Source organism: Malaclemys terrapin, chromosome 11 (genome assembly GCF_027887155.1).
Source record: "Malaclemys terrapin pileata isolate rMalTer1 chromosome 11, rMalTer1.hap1, whole genome shotgun sequence".
NCBI lineage: Eukaryota > Metazoa > Chordata > Testudines > Emydidae > Malaclemys > Malaclemys terrapin.
In genome coordinates, this window is record NC_071515.1 from 41,023,675 (window position 1) to 41,043,710 (window position 20,036).

At 40.6% G+C, this 20,036-nt stretch overlaps 1 protein-coding gene across 2 annotated transcripts in view; it reads left to right on the forward strand.

Moving 5' to 3' along the window:
- Positions 1-20,036, forward strand: part of SLC25A12 (solute carrier family 25 member 12) — an 83,763-nt gene that overhangs the window by 42,577 nt on the left and 21,150 nt on the right. For both annotated transcript variants that reach the window (XM_054043562.1, XM_054043563.1), the window contains exons 7-11: positions 881-1,019; positions 2,566-2,659; positions 3,427-3,511; positions 17,172-17,256; positions 18,598-18,756. In XM_054043562.1, the coding sequence (XP_053899537.1) occupies positions 881-1,019; positions 2,566-2,659; positions 3,427-3,511; positions 17,172-17,256; positions 18,598-18,756 (562 nt within the window). The remainder of the gene's footprint in view (positions 1-880; positions 1,020-2,565; positions 2,660-3,426; positions 3,512-17,171; positions 17,257-18,597; positions 18,757-20,036) is intronic.

Genomic DNA, 20,036 nt, shown 5'->3' on the forward strand with positions numbered 1-20,036 from the left:
TTCCCAGTCAACCCCTGCACTGAACATTTCCCCTTTTAAACCTCTTCAGACTTGGCACATCTTGCAAGTGAAGCAGGATGGGGCTAATTGCGCCCACAGGTTCTCATTAACCATTTCCCACCTTGTACGGGGTTTGTATACTCTGTCACAGTAAATAAAAATTTGTGCTGAAATTTGCAGTGTAAACAATATTATAACTAGTGACATGAAATATGGCCCAGATCCTGCAAATTCTTACTCATGTGAGTAGTCCCATTTACTTTAATGGGACTATTCTTGTGAGTCAGAATTTGCCCATCTTTTGGCTCCCTGCTCTTTATAGCCAAGCCTCCAGTCCAGCAAAGAAATGAAGCATGTGGTTAATCTTAAGTACATGAGAAGTCCCATTGAAGTCAATGGGGACTACTTATACACTTAAATGCTTTGCTGGATGGGAGAGGTGTCTTAGTTTGGAAAGTATGGATTTGTGTTGATTTCAGCTTCTAAGGTTAATTGTTAACACTGTTAACTATTGCTATAAATGATGTAAAGATTAACTCCATCTAAAATAAAATATACGCAAATCTAGAACAACGCATTCTACAAAAAAGTTGAACAGTAATTCTACAATTGTTTCCTGATTATTTTTATTGCATCAAAAACCATAGTACCCTGGCTATGTAATAACAACCCCCTCACTGCTATCACTAAAAACAGGATATAACTACTAGGATAGAAATATATCGTAATCTTTTCTTGTATGTCCAGATGGATGTTAATTTACAGTAAAGCTCTCTTGGGGTGTCAAGGGGTTTAAGGCTATCAGCTGAACCCTGACCACATATCAGGACCTGTGTTTCATCTTTTTATTATTATTATTATTATTATTTATGTTTTTAAGGTAGCAGGTGGAACTATTTCACATCAGGTCAGCTTCTCCTATTTCAATGCTTTTAATGCCCTGCTGAATAACATGGAACTCGTTAGAAAGATATACAGTATTATATCAGGTACAAGGAAAGATATTGAAGTCACAAAAGGTAAAATAAATTTACTATATTTTATTAATTTTCAGATCTCTAAAGTGTGTCTTTTGATACTGTATATGGGTTAAGACTAGTAAGAGGCTGGTGTAATACGGCGATTTAGCAGAACTGTGCAAGTATTTCAAGTTTGATTCTGAATGTGGTTCTCCTGCTCAACTCCAGACTTCACAGGCCAGCAGAGGGTTCTAGCTGGCTCATTAAGGGGAAGAGTTGTCAAGGTGCTGACAAGAGTCTTGACTGGTTCTGATATCCTAGGGATACCACTGCAATGTGGACCTTCTTGTCGTAATGATAGGTGTTTACATGGAGCAGAGAAAAGTCTGGGGAATATGGCAGCTATGGCGGAATGGGTATGCTTTAACAATAACAAAAATTCTTCATCAGAAACTCTCTCTGTCCTGTTGGCTGTTCCTGTGTGCTACTGTAGCAACAGTTTTTCACTGTTAAGCTCTTTCCACACAATTTTAGCTGAGTTTGTAACCGTTTAATGATATGATGTGCGCTAAACATAATTTGTTTCCACACATAATAAGGCTAATACTGTTAGCAAGCATGCAAGTTAACTATGATTCAATCTTGCCAGCGGCCTGGATCGACTGGCTTTCTGTAACCATTTCATAACATAGCTATTTCCCATCTGTGGAGGGGACCCACTAACTATATCTGCTGGGTTGACTCCACCCCTTTTCCTTCCAGTTCTCATGAAGTAAGACATCTAAAAGTGCATTGCCCCTCCTGTGCTGCTCTGTGTTCATATGCTCTGGGCACCCTCTGTCTTTGGATGGTAGGATGGGACACCTGTCCAGATTCTGCAGTTTGCACTGATACGTCGCTACCTAACTATTTTGGTAGATGTGAATGCACAAACAAAAACTTGTTTGATAGAAACAAAACTTGAAAAACTTGTTTTATAGATGCTACTGAACCATGTTTTCTGTAATTGATCATGGATGTGTTTAGGGTGACCAGACAGCAAATGTGAAAAATTGGGACGGGGTACGGGGGTAATAGCAGCCTATATAAGAAAAAGACCCAAAAATCGGGACTGTCCCTATAAAATCAGGACATCTGGTCACCCTAGATGTGTTACAAATTGTATTTGTAGTGTGGATAGGCACTTATCCAAACCTGGGAACAATGAGGGGAGGAAGGAACACTGAAATGGTTGTGCTAGTTTTAATGATGATTGGTTCATCCATAAATTATACCATTGTCTGCTTTTACAGTAGTTTAGTAACAAGAGCCCCAAATATTGGGTCTGATCTATGGTCTTTGCTGATAGGAGAATTGCTATAGATTTCATAAGTAAGAGTTGCAAGATCAGTTTTACTCTATGATTGAAGCTGCTGTTCCGAAATAGATGTGATACCAATTCTGGCTCATTTCGTTCTATTTTAGATTTTGCTCCTCATTAGTCTGCCAAGTGATAGATTTAGTTCTTAAGATTTTAATTTTAAAGTTATTTATACACATTTAAAGTGAAAATGTGATAAATGATTCAGGATCAGTTACCTTATTTTCCCCTTCCTCTTAAATCCAGAGGAGTTTGCCCAGGCTGCAATCAAATTTGGACAAGTCACACCGCTGGAAATCGATATTCTCTACCAGCTTGCAGACTTATACAATGCTACAGGGTAATTTATAACCATCATGATCATTCATATTAGTCTTTCCACCCTATTTATATTTACTTTAAAATAGATTTGTTTTATGTATATTTCATTACGGATTATTTGATGACTGCTGGCTGTGCTGGGGTGTGTATAAGTATATGTATAGTGCAGTGAGCAGTCATCAGATAATCAGTATATGGTGTAAAATAACAAAATACACTCCCTGCTTCAAAAAACTTGTAATACACAGATTGCTAGTGTAAACTTGAAGTGTGAGAGGTGTCTTGACTAGATTGCTGCATGTGAGTTATCATGTGGCACGTGGTGGCTGCTGCATTTACAGAGCACAGACCCTATACTACCAGAATGCAAGGGCCAAAACCTGGGTAATGCTGAGTTCCCTTTATTCCCCACTGAGGACAGTGAGAGCAGAAGTGCTTATAACTCCCAAGATTGGATCCTGCAACAGTACTTTGTAAAGTGCTTAGGGATACCTGAAATGTAACAAGTAATACACCTCTACCCCAATATAACGCTTTCCTCAGGAGCCAAAAAATCTTACCGCGTTATAGGTGAAACCGTGTTATATCGAACTTGCTTTGATCCGCCCGAGTGCGCAGCCCCGCCCCCCTGGAGCACTGCTTTACTGCGTTATATCCGAATTCGTGTTATATCGGGGTAGCGGTGTATATAAAGCCATAATCTAGTCTGTTGAAGAAAAGGTGCTTGCTGAGGGTTGTTTATGATTTTGACTAACAATGATTTATTTTCCTTGGGCTTGTCTGAAGGCGTTTAACTTTGGCAGATATTGAGAGAATAACACCACTGGCTGAAGGCGCCTTGCCTTACAACTTGGCAGAACTCCAGCGGCAGGTAGGTAGGAGTGATATCATGTGTACAGTCAATTGTGAAAATGCTAAACTGAAGGAAACATTTAGAAGTTGGCAATTTATAAAACTTCTGAATATTTGCATATGAAAAGTAGAACTTTTTGCCTTAAAAAGACTTTTACAAAACTCAAGTCTATGCTTATAGTTTAAAAAAAAGAAAAGAAAATTGGTTCCCAGATTTTACAGATTCTCTTTGCTGTCTTGAACTTAAAGAAAACATGTTGGATCCCTCTGACATTAGTGATGTTTTTGTTGACCAGGCACTAGATTTTAAGGAAAGTTCTTATTACATTTTTTTATAATTGACTGAAATTGTAATACTGTTTTAAAACATTACTTCCTGAAACAAATCTTTCAGTGAGTAGATACTTATAGTTTTTAATCAAAATATATAATATTTTTTGTACTAGAGAAAAAAATTACCAAACCATTAAATCCTTTGATGAACTGTCTATGCATTTGGATTTCCCACTATTGTTAATAAACCAATTAAAAACATATCCACTAACTCCTGAAAATATCTGGAATTTTCTGTTAAAATCCATCCTTAAATAAATACTAGCTTGGAAGTACACTTTGAGTTTTGTTTGTATTTTAGTACACTTCCATATTGAGCTCCATAATAATGCTCTATCTTTATGTTGTGAACATATACAGAATCTATATACAGCATGTAAAGCTGATAAACGTGTTCTCCTTTGAGAGATTAGTTGGAGTAATCATCTTCCATGGTGATTGACTTGGATGGTTTGTTTAGAATGCTCACTGAATCTTGCTAATGTTATTTGATACTCATTAGCTCTTGTGATTTACATAGCAAGAGAAGAATCCTGTTTGTGTGGGGCTGATGAAAAATGTGGAATTGGCGGATGGAAACATAGCTTCAGAATGTTAACTCTTTACTTCACCTGAGATCTTTCTTCATAGATTTGTGTGGTTTCCTTTCATGGAAGTTTTATATACTTTAGATGTAGGCATTTTTACAAGTCAAGGCTCTGTGTCCTGTGTGGCACGTTACACTCAAGCCATGCAGTTAGGAACCCTTACATTTACATTTGTTTCAAATTTGAAGGTTATTTTTCACAACCATGAGAGCTAGACTCTTAGGGTGAGATATTCAAAAGCGCTCATCTTATATTTAGGCACTTACATGAAATGGGTTGAGGACGTTCAATGGTGGTAGTTGGGTACTGAGCACTTTTGAAAAATATGGCCCTTATGTTTTTAAAAATGAAATCCTAGATTCTGAGGGCCTGTCTTTACTGCTGTGATAAATGAAGCGGGGAGGGGGATAGCTCCCTTTTATGGATACCTAGCCAGACAGTTAGCTATGAAATTCCTCTTACTAGCTGTTCTCTACTTGCTTTACCTGTAAAGGGTTAACAAGCCCACAGGTAAAAGGAAAGGAGTGGGCACCTGACCAAAAGAGCCAATGGGAGGGCTAGAACTTTTTAAAATGGGGGGAAAAGCTTCCCTTTGTCTCTCTGTTGTGTTTTCCGGGAAAGAGGGGAACAAGGAGCAGTTATGCTATGAGAAGCTTTAAGCCAGGTATGATCAAAAATCATCAGATCATACCTAGAATTGCTTATTTGGAACTCCCAAATGTAAGTAGATTAGAAATGTTTAGAAAGACGTGATTAGGTTTATTTCTGTTTATTTCTTGGCTTGTGGACTCCTCTGTGCTAACCCCAGATGCTTTTGTTTTGCTTGTAACCTTTAAGCTGAATCTCGAGAGCTAGCTTGATGCTTCATTTTTGTAATTGTTTCTTTTAAGATCAAGCAAAAAGCCTAAGTTCCAAATGTATTTCCTTTCTTTTTGTTGTTAACAAATTTTACCTTTTTTAAGAACAAGATTGTATTTTTGTTTCCCTAAGAGGTTTGTGCATATGTTGTTTAATTAGCTGGTGGCAACAGCTGATTTCCTTTTTTTTTTTTTTCTCAGCTCTTCCTGGGTTGGAGGGGAGGGCTTGAGGGTACCCCACAGGAAGGAATTCCCAAGTGTTCCTTCCTGGGTTCTCAAAAGGGGGTGGGTTTTTTTTGCACTTGGGTGGTGGCAGCATCTACCCATCCAAGGTCAGAGAGAAGCTGTGACCTTGGGAGTTTAATACCAGCCTGGAGTGGCCAGTATTAATGTTTAAAATCCTTGCGGGCCCCCACCTTCTGCACTCGAAGTGCCAGAGTGGGGAATCATCCTTGACAACTGCCCTGAACCCAACTCCCATGTGCATACAAAAATCTGTAGCTTGAATTAAGTGATGTTTTAAACTTGAGCTAGATGGCTTGTCCAAGGTATGGGTTGAAGTGAATGCTGATGATGTTCGAGCTAGTAATGCAGGGGGGACTTGGGGCATGTCTATACTACAAACTTTTGCCACCACAAGTTATGGCAACATAAAGCCCACCGGAGTTAGCATATCACTTGTGTACTTGCATATTTGGCTCCTTGTCTTAGCGTTGCATGTACTCACCAGGTGCTTGTTTTGATGGATAGTGCAGTACATCATGGGTAGGTATCCCAGTGTGCAACTCACCACCATCCAGCACACTGTTTTTTGGGAAGTTTGGCAATGCATGGTGGGGCAGAAACAAGTTGTGCATGGGCGACTGGGACTGCAAGGTCAAGTTTCCATCTGGATACTTTCTCCACGACATAATTCCATCTCTATCCTATAATTTTCATTCCTATTTTGAGAATCCCACAAACCCACATGAGACTTGTCACTTTCCGCCATCTCTGACAGAAGCATGGAGCCTGAACAGCTCTTCGCTATTGTCATGAGCATTGCAAGCACAAGACACATGATTAAGGTTAAGATTTTGTCACAGTTATTTTTAGTAAAAGTCACGGACAGGTCACAGGCAATAAACAAAAATTCATGGAAGCCTGTGACCTGTCCTTGACTCTTACTAAAAATAATTGGGGGGGCTGATGAGGGAAGCCTGAGTAAGGTGGGAATGAGAGCCTGAGCCTTGCTGCGGGAGGGGGTGAAGGTTCCAGCACCCACCCTGGATGACATTTCTGTGGCCCGCCATAGCCCCCATGGCTTGGACCTCTGGGGTCCCTGCCTCCCGCAGAGGCTTGAGAACTCCAGGTCCCCCTGCCACCCACAGTGGCTGGGAGCTGTGGGCCTGCTCCCTCCCCACCAGTGGCAGCTAAGAGCTGTGGCCCCAGCCCCATGGCAGCTGAGAGCTCCGGGGCCCCACCGCTGACTGACCGCTTTGGCCCCTCCATGCCAGAGCTGAAGCAGAAAATGTCATAGAGGTCTCTGAAAGTCACGGAATCTGTAACTTTCATGACCTCCATGACATAATCTTATCCTTACGCATGATCTTTCAATATTTGTAGAGCTGCAAGAAGAACCGTGGGCAACATGACGATTTTCTGGTGGGCAGATTGCTGTGGGACATAATGAGAACCAATTCAATCTTGTTGGTGGCATTCATGGAGCAGCTGCAAATGGTGGAGTGCTGCTTCTGGGCCCAAAAAATAAGGTGGGATCACATTGTAATGCGGGTTTAGGGTAATGAGCAGTGGCTGCAGAACTTTTGGATGTGCAAGGCCGTATTTCTGGATATTTATGCCGAGCTTACCCAGCTTTCCAGCGCAGGGACAGCTGCACTGACAGTGGAGAAGTGAATAGCAATCGCATTGTGGAAACTGGCAACATTGGATTGCTACCGGTCAGAGGGAAATCATTTTGGAGTTGGAAAATCCACTCTGGGGGCTATTGATCATCTGCGATGTAGGACTGTGACTCTCAGCAATGTGCAGGACATAGTGGATGGATTTGCAGCAGTGGGGTTCCTGAACTGCAGTGGAGCAAGAGATGGCGCACACATCCCTGTTTTGCCACCTGACCACCTTGCCACAGAGTACATCAACAGAAAGGCCTATTTTACTTTGGTTATGAAAGCTCTAGAGGATCACCAGGGATGCTTCACTGACCTCAGTGTTGGAAAGTCAGGGAAGGTTCATGACGCTCACATCTTTAAGAACACAGGATTGTTTAGAAAGCTACAAGCAGGGACTTTCTTTCCTGACCAGGGGTTTATCGTTGACCATGTTGAAATACCAATAGTGATCTTAGGGGACCCAGCCTACCCCTTATTCCCCTAGCTCATGAAGCTGTACACCAGCTATCTTGACAGCACCAGGGAGTGCTTCAACTCCTTGTTCAGCAGGTGCAGCATGACAGTTGAATAAGTGATGGTAGATTGAAGGGGCACTGGTGTTGTTTACTTGCAAGTTTGGATTTCAGTGATAAAAACGTCTCAATGGTTCTAGCTGCCTTCTATGTCCTGCATAATATCTGTGAAGCAAGTGGGGAAAGTTGCAGTTAGGGTGGAGGTGGAATGGCTGTCTGCTGAGTTTGAACAGCCAGACGCAAGGGGTATCAGAAGAGTTCAGCTTGGAGTTATACAGCTCAGGCGGGCTTTGAAAGAGTACTTCAGCAGCAAGCCACAATAATGCATTGTGGTGAACTAATCTGTACCTGGGCTTGAAGTCTGGGGGTCTCTTAGGAATTGTGTGGAGGATGGTGCACATCTTATGAATATAACACTGAGAATACACCTATTCATTTTGTAGTGCTTGCTGTACGTTTATGATTATTACACTGTATGTGTCACTGATCCTGAGTTGTCACAATATACAACAACAACTAAGCGGGTGCTTTCACTACCACCGGGCATTCTGCAGCATATCTTGAGAACTCATAAAGATAAATTGTTTTCCAAACAATAGAGTTTTATTGAGTAATGAAAACACTTAAAAAGAATTCTGTTCAAGTTAAAAGCAAATACATTAAAACCTTAATACATTTATAGAGCAAAGCTTAAAGAAGGGGAAGGAATGTTCATGTCCATTTTAACTATACATACATCAACCGTGGTTCTCTCAGGTCAGTGTATGTGAAGCTGTGATTGTGCTTAATGTCCCTGATGTGGAGTGGTAGGTGTAGGGATGCAGCCCCTGATGCGATGTGGAATGTTGAGGGAGGTATAGAGAGGTGCTATCCTGGAGTTCTCCAGGGACTGCAAAGGGAGGTGAGGCGGGATTGTTGACCACCTGTAGGTCCATAAGAGTCTGTAGCATCTTTGTTTTCCACCAGAGAAGTCTCATTATGTCCTGGTGTATCTCCCTCTCCTGTTCCTGCTGCAACTCCTGGGCCTTTCTTCTTCTGCTTTTTCCTTCTCCGTACGGTCTGTAATATGCATCCTCCAGGCCCTCTGCTCTTAAGAACATAAGAACGGCCGTACTGGGTCAGACCAAAGGTCCATCTAGCCCAGTGTCCTGTCTACCGACAGTGGCCAATGCCAGGTGCCCCAGGGGGAGTGAACCTAACAGGTAATGATCAAGCGATCTCTCTCCTGCCATCCACCTCCACCCTCTGACAAACAGAGTCTAGGGACACCATTCCTTACCCATCGTGGCTAATAGCCATTAATGGACTTAAACTTCATGAATTTATCCAGTTCTCTTTTAAACGCTGTTATAGTCCTAGCCTTCACAACCTCTTCAGGTAAGGAGTTCCACAAGTTGACTGTGCTGTGTGAAGAAAAACTTCCTTTTATTTGTTTTAAACCTGCTGCCTATTAATTTCATTTGGTGACCCCTAGTTCTTGTATTATGGGAATAAGTAAATAGCTTTTCCTTATCTACTTTCTCCACATCACTCATAATTTTATATACCTCTGTCATATATCCCCCCCTTAGTCTCCTCTTTTCCAAGCTGAAAAGTCCTAGCCTCTTTAATCTCACAGTCTTTAGTGCATCACAGTCTGATGCAGCACTGGCTTGTAGGATTTCGCCGAACATGTCATCCTGAGTCCTCTTCTTTCTTCTTATCTGGCTCAGATGTTCCATCGGTCTGGAGTGAGAACCCTTCAAGGCCCCAACAGCAGCAGCTACAGATAAAACACTCAGAGGTACCATTGTCCACATAGTCACAATGGAAAGTGAATGTTAAGGTTCAGAACTCCCTTTCCTTGTTCTGCTAAAGTTTTAAACGAGACATGCTTATCAACACTTCTGCTGGGATTGCTTGTGTACTGTGTCACACACAGCACCAGTCTTATGGCCTGCCAGGGGTGAGGAAAATGAGGGGGGAATCGCTTGGTTGCATGAAACTATGAGTACAGGGAAATGGCACTGAATACTGGTACTATTTTCCACAGTAAGTGGTGATTTTAGCTGATATCTCATTCCTGAGGGCAACAAAGGCAGAGAGAGCACAGATGCTGCTGCTCCCCAAAGCTGCCCAGGCCTGTATGCTGCTAGCTTGTATATGGCAGTGGTGCTGCTGAAGTTATCACCGAGTGGCATGGGTAAGTGTCCTACTGCAGAGGAAGAAATAAGGTTACCATCCCTAGAAGCCTTTGAGAGAGGATTGCAAAGTACCTCCATAAAAGTTTCATCCAGATTTCTCAGGAGGATTCAAGGGACATCCCTCTCTATATAAACAAACTGCTCCGAATGGCATCCTATGCCTAACTGTACAGGGGAGTGAAAAGTGGATAACTCTACTGCTCTTTGTTGTACTGCTACCTCTTCTAGTACAAGTAAATATATGAAAAGTCAATAGCTGTATCCACTGTAATAGGAAACAAATGTACAGTCTTACTCAAGGTTCCTTCCTCTGCATCGGTCTTGACTGCAGGGACTGACTGGACTGCTGTGGAGTCACTAACAGATCCTGGCTAACCACATAGCTGGAGCCCCGCCCCCACCACTTGCATGTCTCTCATTCTCCTCCGCCTGAACCTCTCTGTTCATGCCAAGGGCCGGTGACTTAGACTTCTCTGAGGTATCCATGGTGGTGTGCAGGATGGTGGTGGGGTCTCTGCTAAGTAGGGCATGCAACTCTTTGCAAAAGCAGCAGGTCTGCAGTTCAGCACTCAATCAGCTGTTGGTCTTCCTGCCTTCTGGTATGTCTGTCACAGGTTTTTCGCTTTCACGGAGCACAGCCACTGATCTGTGTTATACCTGTTCTCCCACATCCCCTGTGCAATCTGCTCATAGATGTCCACATTACTATGGCTGATCCATTGCTGTGCCTGCACAGACTCTTCTCCCCATAAGCCAAGGAGATCCAAGATCTCCTGTCTACTCCAGGCTGGAGCGCATCTGGCGTGTATATCTGGCCTGCTCAGCTGGGCAGTTATGCACAACAGTGGAGAGCTGCGAGGTGTGCTTTCCAAGGTGGACAACCAGGAAAAGGCATTTCAAAAATTCACAGGGTTTTAAAGGGATCAGGCCTTCTGGTCTCCCTGACCCCTGGGCAGTGGAGTTCACAACTGTGACTGGAGCGGTCAGTGTCAGTCATTGTGGGACATCTGCTAGAGGACTGTTAGGGTCAACATAGATAATGCAATGTCTACATTTGCGTTGTGTCAACCTCGGTACATCAACTATGGCTCAACACTGCTCAGGTCTTACTATGTTGGCAAAATGGAGAACTTAGATCAGTGGGAGACAAATGTAAGTGTAGACACATGCTTAACTAGGTCAACACAAAGCAGCTTATGTTGCCCTAACTTTGTAGTGTATACCAGGCCTCAGCTACTTTGTGCTGCTAGTACAGTCACGCTCTGCATCTCCAGTGTTTTTGCAGTGCTGTCACTCAAGCTAGGCTAACTTTGCAGTGAAGACAAGCCCTGAAACTCAATGCAGGAAATTCAGAAAGAAGGACATATATGTGGCAGATTAAATGATTACATAATCATGCTGCCCTGACTGTGATTGTTTACATTGAATACTAACTGTGCTCAGAGCTGAAAAAAAAAATGCGGTACTTGAGCCTAAATGTTACTGTGATACGTTTTATTTATACTTTCAGTCTATAACGTGTATATATAGAAAGACTATTTCTTTCTAGAAATATGGAGTTGTACCTTTAAAAGTAAGTCTCAAGAAGGTACAGCTAAATCCAGTGTTACCCTGAACTCTTGCCTTCTGCCCAAAGGATGTCTCCACATCCTTTTTCCTTGTTATGTAAAACAGAGAGAAATTCTTCAGCTTCTTTATGTGCACAGACACCCATGGTCTGTATTTCTGGCTTAAGTGCTCAGTGGATTACCATCGTTTCCCTTTTCTAGGTCCCCGCTTTCTGAAAATCTGAGTGATTTAGCTACTATCTATCCTTTAGTCTACCTTTGGAATTTGTAGAGTGCCTGTCACCACAGTGTCTACGGCTGTGTCTACATTGACAAAGATGGAACCCTAATTCTCCATCATTGTGCAGTGGTGTACCTCCACTCGTGATAGGAAGGGTAGAATAGGTACTGAGTAGAGATAATTAATATGGTGGTTAAAAACACCTGAGCCTTGTCTATCATACAGCTTACACCATTGTTACCATGTTTGGAACTGTGAATTGGGGCATCCTATTTTTACCATCCTATATAAAAGACCCAAGAACTGGTGCAGAAATTGAGAACTGAGAAAGATATATTACTAGTTTCTTCAAGTAGCCAGGATGGATGTGTCAAATGCATGCAAAGCTGTATAGCTTTCTGCCAGATGAAAAAGAGATGATCCCAGAAATGTGTCCCAGTGACACTGCATTACTGAGCGAGCAGAGCTTTCCTCTCCAGGAAAGTTGAGTGTCTACCTAGTCTAGTGACCATGTGGGTTACAATCTCCAAAAACAAAGACTTCCCTGAAATCTCAAAAGCTTTAAGAGTAATCAAGGACTTTATAAAGCCCCTTGCTTGAACTCCTCAGCTCAATTGGGTTAAAGTACCATATGTGTTTTGGAAATAGATTTCTTTGAATTCACAAGAAAGACTGTGGAAGTCCAAGGCTTGGATCAGTCCCTGAGGAAATCTTAAACCTATTCAGCTGCTGTGGTTGAGAGGTTGTCCCATGGAGGGTATGGTCTTGAGCAGAGTGATTTATGATGAAACTCTGTTGACAACCTGTGGCTCATATACATTTTGGTCACCTTCTGTGAAGTGGAGTTGAGCAGAATCAGTTTCTGGAGGGTTCGTCCTGTTTCTATTTTGTTTAAATTCTTATGGGTATATGCGTACCTGAGCTGATGAAAAGTTACGTACAGGTAATGCTTTATTTTGTAGACTTTTGTGGCAATCCATTCCCTCTTTCCTTGCCTGCAGAAATCTGTTTCTATTAATCTGGACTGATAAAAAGGACTTTGAGAAATTACTGTACTGTCAAAAACATTGCATTTTATGGTGTCATATTTGGTTTTCATTAGTGCCTTCAGACAGAATGATGTAGCTTTTCCTTGGTCAGAATTATTTTTGTAGCTCACCTATGTGGTAAAAGGAGTGTGGAGAGAAAAAAAAAGTTTTGCTCACTGAGGACTGTTCTCTTTCCTTTCTTGATGTAGCATCAGCATCCTCCATTCAGAATGCTGTTGCAAAGATCATTTTCTTAACCTGTCACTTTGTTATCCCTGTCTTTGCAGCCCTCCACTGCCTCCCCCTTCACTAGTGCATCAAACATAAGCCGTTTGTATTCACTATCAAGGTCTTGAATCTCACCTCTGATCAGCCTATGATGCCAGCCTCCATTGTCCACTTACTGATTTTGCAGATAAGCACTTTTGTGCTTTCTCCCATGCTGCCCCTCATGCTTGGGAGGGGCTCCCCATAAATATCCTGAAAGCTATCTCATTGTCCACTTTCAGAACCCTCCTGAAAACTCTCCTTTGTCATGATGTCTACAATACACTTGACAATGGTTAGGCTGCTGGTGTGCTGAGATCACTTCCTATTGTGGTGACCAGTAATGTCTCACTGTTTCCTTGTGAGTCTGTCTGTCTGTATCCCTCTGTTATCTCTTGTCTTATACTTAGATTATGCAGTTTTGTGGTAGTCTTTCTCGCCAACAGAAGTCAATCCAATAAAAGATATTACTTTGCCCGCCTTGTCTCTCTTATACTTAGATTGTAAACTCTTTGGGGCAGAGATCATCTTTTTTGTTCTGTGTTTAAACAGTGCCTAGCACAATGGGGTCCTGGTTCATGACTAGTGTTCCTAGGCTCTGTGGTAATAATAATAAGCACAGAATGTATATTCCTTCCACCGTCCCACTTTTGGAATAAGACATTATTCATCCTGCCTATTCTGCTCTGTTTTAAAACATGCAGATTAGAAGGAATAGTCACTTAATTTTCTTTGTTCCTGAATCAGCGGGGGGTGAACTTTGATCTCCATTGGACTTTATTATCTTATTGTATTCTATGATCTATACTGGGGAGGATATGTTATCAAATCCTAGAGAAGGATAAGAAATTCTGTGAGGTCTAAAAAGTATCTACCTTGCAAGGGAGCTATGCTTGGGAAGAGAAAGAGAGATGTTTCTACAGTGACTCTAAATGACCCCTAAATTCTGGGGTTTTTTATAAAAAATTAATGAAATGTAATGTAGAAAAATTAATGTAAATATCTCTTCAGTAAATCTAGCATGAATGAAACTTAGGGCTTGTCTACACTACTCCATAGTGCAGACTATGAGGGTGTGAGTTGCGCTTAAACTGCCCTGTGTGAATGTTGCTGGCAAGAACGAAAAGGTACCGAGTTTGTGTGCAAATCTTTGTGCTCTGCAGTTCACACCCATGTAGTCAGCACTACAGCTCAGTGTAGACATAACTTGTCAGACATGTTTGCTGATTATTTGATTAATGTAAGAGTTTCTCTATAGTGCAAAGAAAGGTATCTTCTGAACTAGGGTAAAAATAGAAATGAAGACCTGGCAACTTGGCTTTTAACTCAAGTTAGCTGCTCAAGTTCAACTCCATGCTCCCCATAGGCTTTAGCTTGAGTTAAAAGCTGAGTTGCTGTGTCTTCACTGCTATTTTAACCCAAGTTAGCTAACCCATGTTAAAAACACGCCTTTTTTTCAGTGTTGACATATCTTAAGACTTTTTTAAACCTAGCAGTTGAATATCAGTATACAGTGGTTAGATGGGGATGACCGCTTCAGTAATTTTCTGTTTATAAATATGCATGATCTGAAAGCTATAGCAGTAATTATATTTATTTACATTTGAACACAAGTGAACCACAAACTAGTGAACAATCATTTAATAGGATGAAAGTGACTTTTGTTTCACAAAGAATTTGAGTATTAACATCCGAATTTAAGTCTGAGTATAATGCTTTGATTTTGCTAAGACTCTGATGCTTACAAGGAAGAGACTAGCTTTAAAAGACTAAAGAGAAGCAAGTGTGAAGACAGAAGAAAACTGCAGGGATAAAAGAACTAGTCCTTTTTCAAGTCTTTTAAGAGTTCATTGCTTTTATCTATTTTTATCGACATCAATTGAGATACCATTTTACTCTGGGATTTATTCTAATGTTGCTTTTTTCAGTATGAATTTTTTTGAGATTCATGAGGAAATTCTGCAGGTTTATCTTTCTTTTCCATGGCACCCATCAGGAAAATATATTTCTGATCTTAACTAAAGATTTTTCTTCTGATGTAATCTTATGGGTTTTTTTAATCCATGTGCACAGTTGATAAATATCTGATGTGACTTCAGAATATTCTCCATTCTTCTCTTTTAGGCTGTATTCCAGCAAGTCATTCTGGAAGAAAATATCTTGGGGAAGGAAATTCTTGATGGCCATGTATATTGTGGAAGGCCTGTGTAAAAGTTTCCTTATATTTTAAAAGAAGTGAGCTGAACTTAATCTCATAGTTGCCAATCCTATATAGTACCATGTACTTCATGAGCAGCATGAAGCCCTACTAATTTAAGTGGAGCAGTTCAGCAGCGTGCCACACAATGCAGGATCAAGGACATTCAGTGGATGTCTGCTAAGATTTTAGAAGATGCTAACAAAGATCAGTGACATAAAATTTTGTGAGATAAAACTGTACCATCCCTCTGTTTGGCCTGATCAGGGCCCAGCAATGAGAATGGCGCTGCTGGGACTGTTTGAATGAGGGAGCTTTTAAATGTCCCATTGAAATACACACAGTAATAGCCTCCAAAAATAAACAAATAAATAAATCTGCCCCATCAAAGTGCAAAAGAATTGTGGACCCCAAAATTATATAATCTCTGCAATTTTTGCTGTATTCTCCACACTTATTTAATAAAATAAAGTAAAGCAAAATATACCAATATATTATAACTTCAGGTGTGTACCTGTGCACAGAAGATCGATACCAGTAGAGCTGCTTAAATTAATTTGCTGCAGTGGCTGCTGCATGGCAATGGCTATTTCGCTCCCCAGTGCTGCAGCAAGCTCAGCACAACTCGTTTAAGCAACCTTAGTGATATACTCCTGTGGATGTAGGAACTGTATTTTCAGTAAAATGCCATATATCTTCTAATGAATATTTATGTGTTCATGATGTGTGGTCTAAGAGCAAAACCTTTCCGTAACATCCTGGGGCCTCTGCAAGATCTAAATATACTGTCAGGATTGTTGGGGTCATCTGTCACGGTGCAAATGGCTTTAAAAAAGTGGGGGGAATGAGGCAAGGAGATTTACTTATACACCTGTTGATATTTCCCCCCATGGCTTGTACAACCACAGGATAAGCAAGAGGGGACTTTGATGACTAATTTTTATTGTAAGGCCTTGGAGGCAGGGTCTTGGTTTTTGTGTCTATACAGCACTGTGCATATTTCTGGCAAAGTAAAAATATCACTCGTACTATGCCAGACCAGATACTTCCCTGACTTGAACACAGTTAATTCCCAATAATTTTCATTTGATCTCAATTCACAATTTTGAATCATTCACTTTTTTTGGAATGGGAGGAGGGACTAGTCTTGCTGCCATCTTCCTTTCCTTCTGTGTGCAATTCATCTTACACTCAATGAACAAACTCTCCTCTACCCCACTGATTTCTGTTTGGCCCAGTTTGCGTACTTTACAGAATGCCTCATCAGTGCAAGTTAGACTAGTTTGCTACTGGTACCTTTTTTTCTAACTAGTTGACACCACTACATCAGTCTCTGTAGACTTTTTCCTTGCAGATATACATTTGTTTAAGTCTATCACTGAAAAATTCCAAGGCCATGTACTGCTTTGTTACTCTAGCATACGTCAGTGAAATCTGAGGTTCATCATTATAACTTAAAACAAAAGTCAACCCTATATTTATAACTTACTAACCTTGCAGTGGTGTTATGAGGACTAGATAACTTTTTCCCTTGCTTTTGAGACTGTAAAGTGCTGTATGTGCTAAGTATGGATATCTAATGCATATATATTGACAAAACATGGAATATATTGATGATGCTCTTGATCGTGTGAGGTGCTGAGCTCTGTCTCTGAGGTCCTCAAAGCTTATTGAAATCAGAGGGAGTAGAAGGTGCACACCATCTCATAGGATCAAACCCAATAGAAGGGAAAAATCATAAATTAAAAGTATCTCTATGTGCACCTTCTTTTTCACATAAAGAAATCATTTTTAAAACTGTTTCTTTGGTCAGACAAGGAGTATAGGAGGTAGCAATATATGAGAGATTTATTTGAAAATGTGCTGTTTCTGTTATGCCAAAGGAGGATTATCCAGTCTTTTTTCCCTTGAACTAAAGCTGCTGTTCTGTCAAATTTTTTCTTTAATTTTACAAAAGCCAGTTCATAGGCTGCTTCAGTTTCTCACAAGTTTCCCAAATTATGTCTCTCTCCTCCTTCCCCCTCTCCCTCCCCAGCAATCTTATGGCGGTATGGGCAGGCCTATCTGGCTCCAAGTAGCAGAGTCTGCTTACAGGTTCACTTTGGGCTCAGTTGCTGGAGGTGAGTGACATGTCTGTGTACTGTTTTCAAGGCTGGGTTAATGTAATATTATCTCACCAGACTAATGGAGATCATCTAAGGTGCAGTTCATTGTTTGAAAGGGTAAGAACTGGAGAGCTCTGTGAAGTGCTCTTTATTTTTACCTATGATCAGAAGACTTGGCAGAACATTGCAGTGGCACCTCTGGCTCCAGACAGTCTTCAGGGCAAAACGTTCATAATGACATAGGCTTTCTGGATGCAGTATTGCACCACCATTGATTATACTTGATGGGAGTGATACCAAAAAACATAAGAACAAAATTGAGAGGGAAAAAACTGAGGATTTTGCTGTCTGTCTACATAATTATAAACAAACTTTTTAAATTTTGTTAGCTTTTGTCAATTTTCCCCAATATAATTTTTGAATATTTTAACATGCCTTTAAAAAAATCTATAATCTAATGGTGTTGCAAGGTTTTGTCCTTCATTTTTTGTAATAGCATTTGAAGGCTTTGTGTTTGTTAATTTCAGTGACTTTTTGCTTAAGACATATTGTACGTTGGGGTGAAATTCAACCCCTTCTACTCCTACACAGCCGAGTAAATGATCATTGTGCAGAGAACTACTCCAGGGTTGGGAGGGCCAGAATCCATCACACAACCTCAGGAAGGGTTCAGAGAGCCACTGAACGTGTGCTTCCAGATACCCACCAGCCATGCAGCAGAACAGGTGAAGTTACACTGCATTCTGAGCCTTCTGCAGTCCTTACAACCTTTGGCAAATTTCAGACAAGGAGAACAGATTATTTTACTTATTCACTTTTCTATGGTTCTTATCACTATAATATCTGAGCACCGCACAAATACAAGTATTTATTCTTACAACATCCTTGTGAGGTTGGGAAGTATCCTCTCCATTTTACAGATGGGGAACTGAGGCATAGGGATTACATTCCTGATCCGGCAAAGACTGGCACATGCTTACTGTTACACAATGTGAGTCGTCTCATTAACTTCAGTTGATACTATTCACACTGCATACAGCCTTCTTATGTGGCGTCTCCATAACTGGAGGATTGCAACCATAATAGCCTGTTCTGTACCATCCTCTGCTAATTTCTGTGTGGTTGAATAATTCTTTTGATCCACCAAGGATATGCCACATTGTCCATCCAAGATTTCTTTTTCTGCCTAGTGTTCTGCCATCAACTTTCCCTTGCAGTGCCCGTAAACGTGCATTACCCTCTGAACCTCATGTTTTGGGTCATCGCTGTAGAAAACTAGTACTTTTTTTAACAGTCAAGTGCAATATACACACCTGTGATACTGTAGAAATAATATTTTGTAATTTTTGCTTATAGCTGTGGGTGCCACTGCTGTATACCCCATAGACCTGGTGAAGACACGAATGCAGAATCAGCGCTCCTCTGGTTCAGTTGTGGGAGAATTGATGTATAAAAATAGCTATGACTGTTTTAAAAAAGTTTTGCGTTATGAAGGATTTTTTGGGCTTTACAGAGGTAAGTGAATAAATCAAAGGTATCTAGTGATTTTCTTCATCCAATGCATCAACAGCCAACCCCTTATGGAAACACCAAAAAAACCCTTAATAATCAGAACAATTCTGCTTCTATTTCATGTAGTTGAACTGAGTATTTATCTTCTCTTGATCAGTGTTGTTATAAACACTTGCTTGAAAAAACAGGATCTTTGTTCCTCTGGTGCTATTTACATTGCTTGAAGTCCTAATTTTCTGGGGCATTATGGGTGCAGTGGACTTGATTGTTATCTTGCAAACAAAGGATTGTGACTGTAGGTGGGAGATAAACAGCAGGAGCAGATGAGTGTCTAAGGAGCAAAGATCCTATTTTAATGCCAATATTTGTTAGAGAAGGATGAGAAATACATAATAGATGACAGAAACAGAATCATTTGAAATATAATGTCTGAACTAAGGGTCAAATCCTGCTCATCATACTCAAGCAAGTAGTCTCATGCTTTTAATGGTTCTGTTCACATGAGTGATAAATGGGATTTGCTCCATGATTAGTAAATGTTTCTTTAGCAAAAACTAAACATCATTCGCTAGGTGAAACCTTCCTTGTTTTTTGTTGCTGTCTACTATTGTATTAGTTCTAAAATATGAATAATATGTCTTATATTTTGTAAATTTGATTATCAGTATAGTACTGATTCTAAAGTCTAGGTTGAGAAATTAAAACTGCTTTTTATCAATCAGGTGATTCAGTGTACTCAAATATAGGTGCTGCATCTTCCGTTTTTAGCTCGGGCATATTCCAAACGACTGTTACTATTTCAAGTCATATGGTTGAGGCCCTTCTAACTGGTCATCTGAAATCTTTGCGTTTTAACCAACCCCTGTATTCTTATTTACCATTTGGTGTAACTTAATTGTGTTCACAAAATCTTTCTCCAACTGCCATAGGAGTACTTCTTAAGTTGGTTCTTTTCCTTGGGGTGGAGTTCCTCACCTCCTTGATGCTCCCTGTCTGGGTAGTCTGCATTCTGCTGTGTCCATGGAGGCATTGATAATCTTCCAATTTTATTTAAAGAATAACCCCTGAGCAGTTTTTACACTAGGGAATCCAGTTAAAACTAGACTGCTCTGATTAAAGAGGTTTTAATAATCTCATTATTTGTTGTACGTAGTTAATGTACAACTTTTACGTTGTCTTTCTGACAGGTTTCAGAGTAGCAGCTGTGTTAGTCTGTATCCACAAAAAGAACAGGAGTACTTGTGACACCTTAGAGACTAACAAATTTATTAGAGCATAAGCTT